Raw genomic sequence first — 16,038 nt, 5'->3', positions numbered from 1 at the left:
CCATATCTGCTTGACCTGGTCCCATAAGAAAAGTTAAGAGTTATTATATGCTCTTGATGCACAAATGTAACCCTCTTACCCAAAACAAACAAAAACAAAGAAAAACTAGTACCTTCCAATCTTTGAATTTTTGCTTTCACAGAAATAACAGTTTCAAAGGGTGAAACTCTCAACTCAAAACATGTTCCAGTCAATGTTTCAATGAAGAGCTCCATGGTATCATAGAAAGGAAGTTTGTAGTACAAAGGCCCCAGGTTATCTTCATTGAAGAATGGAGGATCTTTTCTGTTATCCATTACTTTGACTTTTCTAATTCCTCTGGAATGTGTTGTACACAACTGTATTCCAGTTCTAGCCAAATCAGCTTTGAACATTGGTAATATATATTGTTGTTCATGTTTTGAGTTTTGTACCTAAAAAACAAGAATAATTTTTTTAACAAGCCAATCTGAAAAGTCTCATTCCACCATAAAGACTCTCTGAACAATTCTGGCCCATAATCTTCCAGACAGCCCCAGAATTCATTTTATTAGTTAATTTGTCTAATCTTAAACCTTTCACAATTGTCTCTGAAACCACTCTCCCAATTATACTGTAAGATTATTAAGAACAGGTATATTTACAATTCTTTTGTGTTTTTTTTTTTAATTTTTAATGTTTTTTATTTATTTCTGAGAGAGAGAGAGGCAGCGTGAGCAGGGGAAGGTCAGAGAGAGAGGGGGAGACACAGAATCTGAAGCAGGCTCCAGGCTCTGAGCTAGCTGTCAGCACAGAGCTGGACGCGGGGCTTGAACCCATGAATCGTGAGATCATGACTGGAGCCAAAGTCGGATGCTCAACCAACTGGGCCACCTAGGTGCCCCCTTTTCTGTATCTTTCTAAATCTCAGCACATTTATTTATACATAGTACATAGTCAACAAATATATTATTATTGTTAATAACATTTAAACCAGCAAACTCAATGTGGAGGTATATATCTATCTGCAAGACTTCGTAAATTTTATGCACATCCTTTACTAAAACAAGTAAATTGTTTTCTAACCCACACAAAATATAACTTTTATATCATTGTACCTTTAACCACACTGAAGAAAAGAATAGCAACCATGTTAACAGGTTCCTTAAAAATAAGACTCACTAAATAATCAATAAGCATTTGGACTTTCAGAGATGATCTATCAGTATAGCACTGAAATGACATTAATACTGGTAACAGACATTAGATGTAATCTCTACACACAAACATACAATGGCTAATGAATATCAGAGGCAAATGCAACAAAGTCCTAAGTGTATAATTAGGATAATAAGAATAATCAAATTGATAAATTGCTATTAGTCAGTGAAAACTTTCTAAAGGGGGGACTGGGTCTTGAATAGGACAAGTGATACACATCTTCCTGGACAGGTAGGTATATCTTTTTAATGGCTTTATTAAAATATAATTTACTTATCATAAAATTCACCTATTTAAAATCTAAAATTTACTGGTTTTTATTACATTCACAGAATTGTACAACCATCACAATCATCTTATTTTTTCTAAAAATTTTTACTCTTTATTTATTTTTGAGAGAGAGAGAGTGTGAGCAGGGGAGGAACAGAGAGAAAAGGAGACATAGAATCTGAAGCAGGCTCCAGGCTCTGAGCTGTCAGCACGGAGCCCAACACGGGGCTCAAACTCATAAACTGTGAGATCATGACCTGAGCTGAAGTCGGATGCTTAACCAAGTGAACCACCCAGGCGCCCCACGATCATCTTTAGAACATTTTCATCACCCCAAAAAGGAAACCCAGACTCTTTAGACATCACTCCCAAATTCTTCCTTTCCCTCTCAGCCCTAGACAACCACTAATCTTCTTTCTGTCATTTTGCCTATTCTGGTCATTTCACACAAACAGAATCATACAGTATGATTTTATGATTATATTTTGTGACTAGCTTCTTTCACTTCACATGACGTTTTCAAAGTTCATCCATGATTCTAGGATATATCAGACTTCATATTTTTTTTTTAGAGCTGAATAAAAGTCCATCATATCATATGGATAACACCATATGTTTATTCAGTCATCAGCTGATGGACATATTGGCTTGTTTCCAACTTCATTATTATGAATAATGCTATATAAACACTGGATTACAAGTTTTTGTGTGGACATACATTTTCCTTTCTCTCCCATATATGCCTAGGAGTAGAATTGTTAGGGTAGGTGATAACTCCACATTTAGCAATTTGTGGAACTGCCAACTGTTCTCAAAAGTGGTCTGAACCGTTTTACATTCCCAGGGTGCTGATTTCTTCACAACATTATGCCAATATTTTTGCCTTTTTGGTTAAAGCCATCCTAGCGGGTATGAAGTAGTATTTTATTGTGATTGTGATTTTCTTTCTCTAATGAATAACAGTACTGAACATCTTTTTAGATGTTTATTAGCTATTTGTATATCTTCTTTACAGAAATATCTATCCAGAAAATGTATTCAAATCCTTTGTCCATTTTACTTTGGTTGTCTTTTTATTACTGAATTGTAAAAGGGTTTTTAATGTTTTTTTAGACACAAGTCTCTTATATATGATTCCGAAATACTTTCTCCAATTTTGTAGGCTGCGTTTTAACTTTGACAGTGTCCTTCAAAGCACAAGTTTTTTTATTTTAGTGACATCCAAATTGGCTACTTTTCTCTTGTTCCTTGGACTTTTGGTACACATTTTAAAAGCCTGGTGTAGGGGTACCTGGGTGGCTCAGTTGGTTGAGCGCCTAACTCTTGATTTCAGCTCAAATCATGATCTCATGGTTCATGAGATGAAGCCCCACGTAGGGCAATGTGGAGTCTGCTTGGGCTTTTCTCTCCCTCCCCCTCTCTCTCTCTCAAAATAAATAAATAAACAAACTCGAAGCCTGGAGCCTGCTTCGGATTCTGTCTCCTTCTTTCTATCCCCCTCTCCTACTTGCACTCTGTCTCTTCCTCTCTCAAAAATGAACATTAAAAAAACTTACTTGGATACATATTTCTAATAATTATATAGTTTTAGCCTTACATACAGATCCATTTTGAATTTATTTTTCTGGATGGTGTAAAATAAGGATTCACTTTTATTCTTTTGCAAGTAAATAATCAGCTGTCCAAGCAGTATTTGTTGGAAAAACTATTCATTGAATTGTCTTGCTACCTTTGCCAAAAACCAATTGACCATAAATGTGGAGGTTTACTTCTGGTCCCTCAACTCGATTCCATTGATCTGGTACATATCTATAATTATAACAGTACTACGTGGTCTTTTTATCTTTGTAGTAAGTTTTGAAACCAGGAAGTTTGAGTTCTCTAATTTGGTCTTCTCTTTCACGATTCTTGATAATCCTGGGCCCTTTAAATGAATCCACATGAATTTTAGGATCAATTTGTCTATTTTGCAAAAATACCAGTTGGGCTTTTGAATAAGGATTGTGTTGAGCACACAGATTTGGAAAATATTACCATCTTGACAATATTAAGTCTTATAATCCATGAACATGCAATGCCTTTCAGTTTATTTAAATTTCTTAAATTGCTTTCAACAATGTTTTCTAGTGCTTAAGAGTATGAGTTTTGTTTTTAAAAAAGTATTCCTAAGAATTATATTCTTTTTGATGCTACTATAAATGAAGTTATTGTCTGTGTCATTTTCAATTTGTTCATTGCTAGTGTAGAGAAATAAAATAGATTCCAATATATTGACATTGTACATTGAAACCACGCAGAATTCATTTACTAGTTCCAATAATTTTTTAGTGGATTCCTTGGGATTTTCTCCATAAAAGATCATGTCATCTGCAAAGAGAAATGTTTTACTTCTTCATTTCCAATCTTGAACATTCCAGTAAAACAAACTTTATTTCCTTTTCTTACCTAATTACTCTGTTTAAAATCTCCAATATAGGCTTGAATATTAGTGGTGAGAGCAGACATTGTCGTTTTATTCCTGATTGTAGCGAGAAATCATTCAGTCTTTCACAAGGTAGGATTTTTTAGCTGTGGAGGTTTCCATAATCTACTCTACTCCTACTTTAAGTGTCTTTTTTTTTTTTTCAATCATGGTGTTGGATTTTGTCAGATGCTTTTCTGTCCAATGTCTATTGGGATGATTATGTGGTTATATATCTTATTCTATGAATATGGTGTTTAATAGAACATTGACTGGTTTTGATATGTTGAACCAACCTTACATTCGTAAGCTAAATCTCATTTGCATATGGTGTATAATTATATATATTGCTAGATTTGATTAATATTTTTTGAAAAATTTTCTGTCTATATCCATAGGAAATAGTGATCTAGTTTTCTTTATATATCTTTGTCTGGTTTTGGTATCAAGGTAACACAAATCTCAAAGAATACATTGGGAACAAAATTAAACAGAAAGTAGAGATATATGTTCTCATATACTCCCTGTCCTCACACACACACAACTTCCCCCACTGTCAACATCCTACACCAGAATGGTGTATTTGTTACAACTGAAGAAACTGGAATGACACATCATTATCGCCCAACGTCCATAATTTACATTAGAGTTCATTCTTGGTGTTGTACATTCTGTTGGTTTCACAAACATATAATGACAATTATCCACCATTACAATATCATACAGAATAGTTTCACTGCCCTAAAAATCTTCTGTGGCTCACCTATTCATCCCACAACCCTCCCAAACCCCCAGCAATCCCTGATACTTTTACCATTCCCATAGTTTTGTCTTTTCCAGAATATCATAAGTTGCAATCATATACTACGTAGCCTTTTCCAATTGGCTTCTTTTATTTAGTAATATGCATTTAAGTTTCCTTCATGTCCTTTCATGGATAGTTCATTTCTTTATGACACTGAATAATACTCCATATTGTCTAAATGTTCCACAACTTATCTATTCATCTACTGAAGGATACATCTTGGCTGCTTCCAAACTCGAACAATTATAAATACAAGTGCTATAAACATCTGTGTGCAGGTTTTTGTGGATATCTGGGTATGTTTTGTGGATATGTTTTTAATTCCTTTGTTAAATACCAATGAGTGTGATTGCTGGATCTTACAATGTGTTTAGACTTATAAGAAACTGCCAAAGTGTCTTCCAATGTGGCTGTACCAATTTGCATTCACATCAGCAATGAATAAGAGTGCTTACTGCTCCGTATCCTTGTCAGCATTTGATGTTTTCAGTGTTCTGGATTCTAACAGGTGTGTAGTGGTATCTCGTTAATTTGCATTTCCCTAATGATACATGGTGTGGAGCATAGTTATCTTTTCAATTGGTATAGAATTGATCATGTTCTTTCTTAGCTCCAGGTCCTAGGATGGCTTTTACAGAATAGAATGTCAATAGAACAAAATTACAGAATTAAATTCACTGTCTATAGGAATAAAATTCAGGGGCACCTGCCTGGTTGGCTCAGCTGGTTGAGCATCTAGCTCTTGATATTGGCTCAGGTCACGATCTCATGGTTCGTGGATCAAGCCCTGCATCGGGCTCCATGCTCAAAGTGCAGAGCCTGTTTGGAATTCTCTCTCCCTCCCTCTCTCTGCCCCTCCCCCACTTGCTCTCTTGCACACGTTCTCTCAATATAAATAAATGTTAAAAAAAAAAAAGAGGAATAAAATTCAGACTCCTAAGAAAGACCCTAAGATCATATCTCACCTTCCAGCCCCATTCTATTTCTACATATGTGTCATCCCACCCTGCAATACCTCTTTCTATCCTCTAATCATTTGCACCTTCAGCTTCAGAATACATCCACTCCTATTCTCATTGTTCCTGCTTTGCTCTACTTACTGCCATCCCTACACTTGACTATCTGACAAGCACCTAATCATCTTTCAAGACTCAGCTCAAATAGCAACTATTCCACAAAGCCTTTTATGGCTTCGTACCCCAACCTCCATCATATATTGTAACCAGAATAATCAATTTCATTTTTACATGGCTTTCTTATTCTCCTAAACTATAAACTACTTCAGAGGAGATCACACTTGATTCTCCACCCTATCACAGTGTTTTGTATATAGTGGTACTCATTAAAGGTTTGTTCAATGTAACAGCAATGAATATTCACGGTCTCAAATGATCCTTAGAACAAATCTGTGATATATATATATAATAAAAATATACATATTTATTATACACACACACACTTTCCTGTTTTAGAGATGAAGAAATATTTGGTTATGCTCCAAAAGTTTGGGGGAATGCTGCTTTCCCGTGAGAATCATGTTGTGATTCACTCCACAGTAAGTCCACCAGTTTGTTCCACAGATGACATACATGCACATACAGTGATTTCCGCTATAGGGTGAATTTTTATAACACTACTAGACGCAGAATTAATTAGGGAATCTGAATTGCACTGCAAAGACTGCGAATGGTCCTAAAGAGATGGCATCACAGAAAGAAAAGCTGCTGCTGAAAGCACAGCTGCTCTGAGTGTTTTTTAATACTATTTATCAAAACAATGTGTAATAAATATGACAATACAAAGTATTGTGTTAACAACATTGCTGGTGATACTGGTAAAAGGCTATTACTCTTAAATATAAGCCAAATAAGTGGCTGTATTGTTCAGGTTTTGTTTTTTTATATCTTTAATACACTGAAATGCTTTTATGAAAAATAACTTTTTATGAAGCTAACCCCTAACCTCTTTTTTCTCCCCTCACTGAAACAACTACTTTTATAATGTGATTCTGGGTAACATGTGGACTCTTAAAAACATAACTTAACATGCTACATTAAATAATGTACTGAAGAATTACCCTGTGTGTTTCCCCAAAGTCAACAGCCCTCTTACCTACATAGTAGCAGCTCTAGCAACCAAAGTCAGAGGCCAGGAATGCTGAAATAAACATTACAGAAATAAAGGCATGGGTGACCAGTGCCTGCCCAAGGAATTTAGAGACGGAAGATCTAAGGAGCATTTCCTTCACCACAGTACTCTTCCACAATACCCTGAATATAATAAACAAGCTGGGGGGGAGGTGGGGCGCCTGGGTGGCTCAGCTGGTTAGGCGTCCAACTTCCACTCAGGTCATGATCTGTCAGTCCACGAGTTTGAGCCCTGCATCGGGCTCTTTGCTGACAGCTCAGAGCCTGGAGCCTGCTTTGGATTATGTGTTTCCCTCTCTCTCTGCTTCTCACCTGTGTGCTCGAGCATTCTCTCTCTCTCAAAAATAGATAAACATTAAAAAAGAAGACGAAGAAGAACTACTTAAAAAGAAAAAACAAGCTGGGGCTGGGAGTGGGTAACAGATTTGGAAGTCCTTCATCTACAATGAGAATAGATAAAGCAATTATGGACTAAAGGAAAAAACAGCAACCCAGTGCAGCACTAAATTACACTGGAACACCCACCTTAAGTTCGGGCCATAATCAATGGAGAAACTTCTAAAATCCATAAAGGAGCAAGACAGGTAACCAAATTCAAAACTGAAATGTGGGGTGCCTAGGTGGCTCAGTCAGTTAAGCGTCCAACTCTTGATCTCAGCTCAGGTCTTGATCTCAGAGTTATGAGTACAAGCCCCATGTTGGGACGTGTGCAGCCTATTAAAAAAAACCTGAAATATATGCTTCAAAAATAGTTATACCTCTCCTGAGCAGATTTCTACTGTAACAGAGGACAAAATGAGGCCATGAAATCTGGGTAAGCCAGACTGGAGGACTAGATGATGACAGAGCAACAAATGAAAAGTTCCAGCAGACCAAAGACCTAGTCAGTATTAAAACGGAGGCACCAAAATGCCATGTGGTCATTCTCAACTAAATATACTATGGAACCCTATGATGTTAGAAAACGAAAGGCAATGAAGATTCAGAGACAGGATGGGAAATGTTGCAAGAACATGAACAGCTAAATTATACAAGAGCAAAAGGAAAAAAAAAAGCGGCAGGGAGAGAAAAAAGTACTTCCAGAATCTTTACCAATTGAAAAACATAAGCTATTAAGAGTAATGGCCTCAAAAAAAATTCCTAAGTCAATGCCAAAAATATTTTTCTTCTGAAAAAGTTCTAAAAAACGTTATCAAATATGAGAGGGAAGTTAAAGATAGGTAAGGCATTAATAGCACTGAAGTAAGTAATTTCACTAGCAATCAGCTTTAACCTGTTCTAAAGATTATTAGCCAGAGAACAGTTATCTTCAAAAATGTTCCCCCAACACAATGAGATCCAAAATGTTATGCAACCTTTAAAAAGGCACTGGCTTTTAATAAATTGTTTTTTTACTAATTAGGTGAAAAACATCCCTGTTTTCAACAGAAACTACACATCCAGCTCTTGATTTTGGCTCAGGTCATGATCTCACAGTTCATGGATTTAAGCCCCACGTCAGGCTTCCTGCTGACAGGACTGGAAGCCTGCTCGGGATTCTCTCTCTCCCTTTCTGTCCCTCCCCCGCTTAAGCTCGCTCTTAAATAAATAAATGAATCATGCTACCGAATTATATCCACCACTTAAATGCATTTGTACCCTAAACTTTTTTCTAGTGGGTCTGGGGAATCCTTGGAAGTCAACGTCTACTCTCGCCTTCAAAGTACACACTCCAAGCCCACTGGGTCACCTGCGCAGCCCGCACTCCTCCAGGATAAACTCCGGCGACCCACACGCACGGGCCTGATGTGGGGGGCAGTGCACAAGCTCCGCGTCAGAATCGGCGACTGGCTGCTCAGCACCTGTCGGACGGGACGGGGCGGGTCACCCGCGTCACTCCGGCGGAGGGACGGAAAGTGGAGACTGTCCTCGGGGAAGGCGCCGCGCCGGTCTCAGGGCGGCGANACGAGCAACACACCGCCGCCGCCGCGCCCCCGCCCCCTTTGTGTCACCGCCTACCAATCACTCGCCAGCGCTCACGTCACCCTCCAATCAGAGGGGGGGCGGACAGGGGCAGGGCCTGGCCGCCCGACGCCGGCGGTTGCTCGGTAGCAGAGGCTTCTTCAGCGTTCGATGGTGGGTGTCGGTTAGGAGAGGCCCGGATGTTGGCCCTTTATTACTAACAGTGGGCACCTGACTAGGACTGAATTGGGCAGGCCAGAGACCAGCCGCATGGCCTCCTGGGAGCGGCGAGATTGGCCTCAGGCCCGATGAGAGTGTGGATTGCACTTTGCCTGACGCCATCCTAAAGTTGCTCTTAGATGTGGCCCAAGTGCTGGGGTGAAGAGGGCACCAAGCAGACACCCTCCAGTTGGTCCTTTCCAGACCCCGTGCAGGGCCGTCCTGCCTTTAAAGATCCCCCTTCCTGTGCTTCACTGTTTCCTAAGTTTCTGGCCTCAATGGTCTCATCTGAAATACGGGGCCATTGTTGGGGCGCCTGGGTGGCTTAGTCGGTTAAGCGTCCGACTTTCGCTTAGGTCATGATCTCGCGGTTCGTGGGTTCGAGCCCCGCGTCGGGCTCTGTGCTGACTGCCAGCTTGGAGCCTGGAGCCTGTTTCAGTCTGCGACTCTCTCTCTCTCTGACCTTCCCCTGCTCGCTCGCTCTCCTAGAAATAAATAAAACATTAAAAAAAAAAAAAGAAATTTGGGGCCATTGCTGTACACGATTAAAAAGGGCAAAAGTAAATACCCTCTGTTGGTCTCATCTGTTTATCCCTCATCCAATTTATGGACAGGCATTAGAACGGCAACTTGGGCAGTTAAATTTGAGTTGGGTAAACTCGGCTACACTTTTTTCCATTCTGATTCCCAAGGTGCTGAACTCAAATGTACACCCTAAAAGACAACATAAACCTTTCAACCTGAAATGAGCCCCCACTTTTTTCCCCTCCATTCCCCCACATGTTCTAAATCCAACCCTTAGAGATTTCCCAACCAAACTGGCCTATTTCACCAAGTGAATTACCCAAAGGGCAGTGAACAGTAATCTTCCTCTCAGCTTTATCATCCTCATCTTGTGACTCAGAGGAATGAATCTAAAATGAACCCCAACATCTAATCTCTTCTATCCTTTCTTATTCTCCTGAGACCCCAGCCACCAATAACTCTCCACAATTCAACACTAAGCACGCCCTTGGGTTTATGAAGAGACATAGGACCTTCATCTCCAGGCTCTCAACACTGGTTCCTTCTTTAACTCCAACACTGAATAGATTGGAGCCCTTTAAAGGAAATCTTTAAGGAAAGAGATTTTTTTATTTTATCTCCCTCTCCCTTTGAAGCCTCTCAAAATAGCAATTTGCATATTTTCTAATTCTACTTTCTCATGAAATTTCCTAGAATCAATCCTAACGTTGGATAAGTAGATTTGATCATTCCCAAAGAAAAACAAAACTTAACAAATGCTTACTGAGTCAGGCTCAGGAACAGGTATACACAAGTAACCTAAGGAACAGAAGGTATCTTCTGCCATCAAGTCACTCTCATAGCAGAGCAGCACAGAGAGCTGATCTGTGACAGCTGTACACAAATCTCTCAGAATCAGCAATTCCAAGTTCAATCTTAAAAGTGCCCAAGGAAGAAGTTAGTGCTTTCAGGATTGGTGAAACAAAATGGGCCTGCCTACAAGACTGTGCCACTGATGGGGTGCCTGAATGGCTCAGTTGAGCGGCCAGCCGACTCTTGATTTTGGCCCAAGTCATGATCTCATGGTTCGTGAGTTCGAGCCCTGAGTTGGGGCTCTACACTGGCAACACAGAGCCTGCTTAGGATTCTTTCTCTCTCTCTCTCTCTCTCCCTCTCTCCCCATATCCCTCTATCTCTCTGCCCCTCACCCACTCAGTCATGAGCATGCACGTGCGCTCTCTCAAAATAAACATTAACAAATTTCTTTTTTAAATAAAAAAAAAAAGGCTGTGCCATGGATGGGGCACCTGGGTGGCTTAGTCAGTTGAACATCGGACTCTTGATTTCAGCTCAGGTCATGATCCCAGAGTCTTGGGATCAAGCCCCACATCTGGCTCTGCACTGGGCATGGAGCCTGCTTAATATCCAATCTCTCTCTCTCATTCCCTCTCTCCCTTCCCCCTTCTGACCCTTGCCCCCACTCTTCCTCTAAAAATAACTTTAAAAAAATAAACCCCAAGATTATGCCATAGTTAGTTTGAGTACTTAGCACCAAAAGGCATAGTCCAAGAAAACACAGACTGGACGAGGGGTTAGCAACCCATGCAGCTAGTGGCTACCACACTGGATAACAAAGTTATAGAATATTCCCATCAGTGCAGAGTTCTATGGAACAGTGAGTGGCTACTCTACAAGAGGACATTTCCATCCTCAGCACTTTTCCTTCCATTATCTGGGTTCATTCTGCCTCTTTCACAAAATAATGCATAGCTCCAAAGGAATGGAAATAGATGCCTTAGAGCAAGGGTCAGAAAACTGTTCCTGCAAGGGTCAGATAGAAGGTATCTTAGGCTTTGCGGGCCATCCAATCTGTCACAACTACTGAACTCTGGCATCATAGGTAGGGTGAAAACAGCCATAGACAATATATAAATGAATGGGCATGGTTGTGTTCCAATAAAACTTTATTTACAAAAACAGACAACAGAGGGCCACAGTTTACCAAATTTTGCCTCAATTAACCTATAGAGGCATTTCCAGAATTCAGCAGAGTCAGAGGAAACCTCCTCTCATATGGGAAAGAGTCATGAGTATATAATCCCATCCCCTTCCTCTATCACCTGCCTAGGCTCTAAGCTAGGGCTTCTATCCATGAAAGGAAGACTCTTGGTCATCTGCCTGCCATTGCTTCCTCTGGAATTCCCACCCACTCATGAAAGGCACATCGATGTTTCTTCTCCAACATGCCCTAAATCATACTGTGACCCCATCAAGGCTAATTAAATAAAAATATAGTTAAAAAAAAAAAAAAACACTGTGAAATATTTATTTTTGTTTTGCAGTATTAAGCATGATTAAAACCAGGGCAGAAAAATACTAAGTATGCTGGGTAAGAAAGGTGTGCTCGTTGTTTCAGTATTGGCTTTTTCTAATTCAATTAAGACAGTGAGCATGTAAGACAGCATCACTAACTCAAGGATGTAGCTGAAGAGTGAGATGTGACACCCGGAATGTTCTACTGGCCTCCAAAGGCGTTCAAGGGATCATCAAATATGTTGGACACCTTCTGTTCAGATCTTGGTTCAGGTGCTGCCTGTGAAGATCTGCTTTTTGGTTTGGTTGTCTTAGCCTGGATACCAGAGGAGAAGATATCATCTTTAAAAAGGAAAAAAAAAGAAAACAATTTGCTGAATAGGCAAGAAAATGAATGCTTTTAAGACACATCTACATAAATCACCACACACTCAGGTCTGATAACAGTATGGGATGCCAAGAACACTAAGAGCCAAGCCTCTTAGATTCTGGTCCTGGCTTTGCTACTAATTAAGTTTTATGATCACATACAAATCACAAGTTCTCTTCGAACACAATTTTCTCAGCTACAAATGTATGTGTGTTCACATGCAGGACAGGAAAAAGGGAAGGATAACTGTAACTCCAATCCAGCCCCTGACTTTACTAACTTTGACATTATACCTACTTCTACATTCTCTTTCCACAAGACTTTAAAAGGAAGGGCAATGCAAATAAGCAAAGGGAAATTCAACATAGGAGTCACCCACTTTTAGAATAAATGCACCTATCTGAGACATGTCAATTATAAGAATGTAAGTCTTTATGATTACATTCGTGTTCAGTTGTTTTACTGACTATCGTGTTTTATGACTTACCTGCAATGTTACTACTGAGATTCATCCTACAGAGATTTGAGCAGTTTACATAGAGATATGTATACACAAATGTTAAAGGCCACGGCATTATTTATCATAAAGAAAGCTTGGCAACAATCTAGATCACTTCCAATGTGCTAATGGCTAAATACAAAAGGATACTACACAACCATTAACAACAAGGAAGCAGCTAGAGCTCTATGTACTGACATGGGAAGACATTAAGTGACTAAAAGAAACAGCAGAACAGATAAAATATAATCATATTTTGGAAAAAATAAGTATACATTTCTATACAAAGGTGTATTAACATCACCATGTCTAAAAGGATATATACACTCAACACTCAATAATGGTTTACCTCTAGGGATTGTTTTTCACATTTTATAATTTCCAAATAATATTAACCTATTACAACAGGTATGTGTTACTTTTTTTGTAATTAAAAACAAAAACAAAAAACCAGTGAAGTCTCTTCTGCATCCCCTGTGATGGGAAGCAAGTGGAGACAAAGCGCACAGCTTACTCCAGGAATAGGCACCACGTGACAGTGCAGCAGCTGCTTTCTCCCAATTAATCCCAAGGTCTAGAGCTGGGAGAGAGGGGGAAGGAGGAGAAAGTGTGCATCTGGCCTCAACTCAAGTCCTATCCACCAATACCAGACAGATGAGACGCCCCACTTGCATTTAGGCATTTGGCTTGCCCATTATTAAAGTACATGTTATACCATGGATGGAAAATGAGCATGTTTACACACACAGAAGATCTTTTATGCGAAACTGAGTTATAACCTGCTTTCATAAATAGTACCACTTTTCTCCTGCACTGGCCCCCTCCATTCTCTGAGCGACTGACACTCACACTTCAGTTAGAACTCTGACTCAAGACAAGTCTGCCCCACACCCAAGGCAGCCAACTTCAGCATGTGGGGCAGTTTCTGAGCCTTCCTTCATAACATCAGAATGTTCAGAGTTATCACAGATGATTGGCAGGGGGCACACTAATATAAAAGTTAAATTATACTTAAGGCCAAAATCTGGACTCCTTCAAATTCCTTGATGTCCATCAGAGCAAAAAGTTGTTTCATCATAATAATTAGTCCATTTATTTATCCATTCTCAGCCTAACTCAGGACTATACATAAGCAAGCAAAAGGAAACCCACTGGGGAATATTTTCCAGGAAAGGGCAGCAACAAAGTAGCAGGAAAAATATCAAGTCACTGAATGGCAAGGACTCTCTGTGTCACATGTAGAAAATCAAACTTACCCATATCATCATCAAATATAGACTTAGCTTCTGCTTTCTTTTTGGACTTTTCTTTTGGTTTTACAGTTAGGTCAGCAAAGATATCAATGTTATCATCAAACAAGTTGGATTCAAATGTTCTTTCCTTCTCTCTTGCTTTTTGCGAGGGTTTAGAGGGTTTAATTGCTTCCGTAGCAAATATATCATCCTTGTTGAGCCAAAACACAGGTAAAACAATTTTAAATGAAGTTGTAGAAAAGCAAAGTGCTACTGTATTTTGCAACAGCCACATGACCTGCTCTCTCTGCCTGGAATGCCGCACTCCAGATCTCTGCCTAGCCCAGTCCTTGTCTTTCCTCTAGTCCCAGCTCAAATTCCAGCTCTGTAGACAGGCTTTCTCTACCAGTCCTTTCTGAAGGAGTACCTCCTACCCCTTTCTATCACTCTGTCCCACTGACCAGAGTTGTTTTCATTATGCCACTTAACATTCTCTGAAAACAGTTTACTTATCTGTTGCCCTGTCTGAATCCAATTCCCCTTATACACTGGTCCTAGGTCACTTTGTGTCTCCAATACCCAGATGCTCAATAAACGTCTGCCCAGAGAGTAGCACTTGAAGGCCTTACTGGCTGTACTCCAGCTAGGGCCTGTCTCCCCAAGAACCAGAGACAAAATACTTGAGCTGTACTGATGCTGCTTTATGTATGTCACAGAGCAGCATGCCAAGGAAGCTGACTAGCAACAGGCTGATAAAAAACTCTGAAAAATCAAGACTTACTTCAATGGCTAGAGCCAGCCAAGAACCACCCCCACATGAAACAAAACAAAAACCTACTTCCAAGTAAATTTCAGAGCAACTAATAAAAGATCCTAACTGTAAGTACTAAGCAATAGATAGCAAGCAGCAATGAAACAAACTTACTGTAACCTAAGGCTCAAATGAGCCAATCAGGTATTTATCTTAACACAGAAGCAGGCCCAAAAAGTACTCTCATGTCCTTTTACCTCAAAAATATCTTGTGTTTTTGAGATGACATCCTGCTGACTGTTGGATTTTGACTCATTCTTCTTGCCTTTCTGATCTGTAAAGAGATCATCCTCATCTTCCAGGAGCGGGAAAGGATTTGTTTTCTTTGCTGGTTTTGGTTTAACAGACTGGAAGAGATCATCATCACTGCCCGCCTCACCTAGAGCAGGAAACATGGGGCTCTTTTCTCTACTTCCCCCTGGTGGGTTGGCCAGGCCATCTGCTGCCTTTGTCTTGGCTTTTCTTCTCCCTGTGGGCTGAGAGCCAGTGCCCTTGGAGAAGATATCTCCAGAATCAAAAAGGTCATCCTCCAGAGGCTGACCCAGAGATTTTGCAAAGGGGCTTCTGTCCACTTCAGGCACAGGACCGCCTGCCCAAGCTGGAGTGGCAGCTGCCTCGGCCTCCTCAGAGATGTCTTTTCCCCCAGCTGCCCTGGGCTGTGGCTGCGGGTCACCTGATGAAATGTCGCCATCTGCCAAGCGTGCAGTGGATCTCCTGGGGACACTCAAATCCTCAGCCTCACTGGACTCCTGCGCAGCCAACCTCCGAGCCGCACGGGTCTGTGGTCTGCGCTTCCCTCTCACTTTGACCCGGCTCTGCAATGGCAAAAAACCACATGTTGATCTAATGATTAAAAAGAAAAAAAAAAGGGTGTTCAAAGCTAACATAGCAAATAATCAGTGACTCAAAATACTATAAGGTTGCCTGGTCTACCTCAATCCCTTAATCAAGATATTATCTAAGACACAGAAATGATTATTTCCTAAAGATTTCTAAGAACATTTAATAGCTACTCCAGACTACATTACTCTTAATCCTTTAGTGTTCCCCATGGATGCAGGGCAATTTCTGTTCAATTTCATACCAAAGGCTTCATCTGCTGCTGGAACCCTGCAAAGTAGGCATGCTGGTGCTCTGGGTGTCACAACCTTCCCTGGCCCTTACTTTACATGTGGATCTCTTTCAAAACAAGACAGAATCGGGGGAATTCTAGTGCTAACCTTCACAAGAGGCTAGCCTACAATCAGGACCCAAAACCAGGAAGATAAAAGACAGTCAAGAAGAGGG

The 16,038-nt window shown here is 40.2% G+C and overlaps 2 protein-coding genes across 4 annotated transcripts in view; both read right to left on the bottom strand.

Moving 5' to 3' along the window:
* Positions 1–8,799, bottom strand: part of ZFAND4 (zinc finger AN1-type containing 4) — a 74,766-nt gene extending 65,967 nt beyond the window's left edge. Inside the window, exons 1-2 of the mRNA XM_077746480.1 lie at positions 8,592–8,799; positions 113–413 (exon numbers count right to left, since the gene is read on the bottom strand). Coding sequence (XP_077602606.1) covers positions 113–374 — 262 coding nt within the window. The 5' untranslated portion in view covers positions 375–413; positions 8,592–8,799. The remainder of the gene's footprint in view (positions 1–112; positions 414–8,591) is intronic.
* Positions 8,800–11,472: 2,673 nt separating this feature from the next.
* Positions 11,473–16,038, bottom strand: part of WASHC2A (WASH complex subunit 2A) — a 57,402-nt gene continuing 52,836 nt past the window's right edge. For all 3 annotated transcript variants that reach the window (XM_077746518.1, XM_077746516.1, XM_077746517.1), the window contains 3 exons: positions 14,949–15,566; positions 13,965–14,151; positions 11,473–12,181 (listed from right to left, as the gene is read on the bottom strand). In XM_077746518.1, coding sequence (XP_077602644.1) covers positions 12,042–12,181; positions 13,965–14,151; positions 14,949–15,566 — 945 coding nt within the window. In that variant the 3' untranslated portion in view covers positions 11,473–12,041. The remainder of the gene's footprint in view (positions 12,182–13,964; positions 14,152–14,948; positions 15,567–16,038) is intronic.

The sequence above is a fragment of the Crocuta crocuta genome, unplaced genomic scaffold (assembly GCF_008692635.1).
Source record: "Crocuta crocuta isolate KB4526 unplaced genomic scaffold, BGI_CrCroc_1.0 scaffold28, whole genome shotgun sequence".
Taxonomy (NCBI): Eukaryota; Metazoa; Chordata; class Mammalia; order Carnivora; family Hyaenidae; genus Crocuta; species Crocuta crocuta.
Note: the sequence above shows the minus strand (reverse complement) of the source record. Positions and strands in the feature narration are given on the sequence as shown.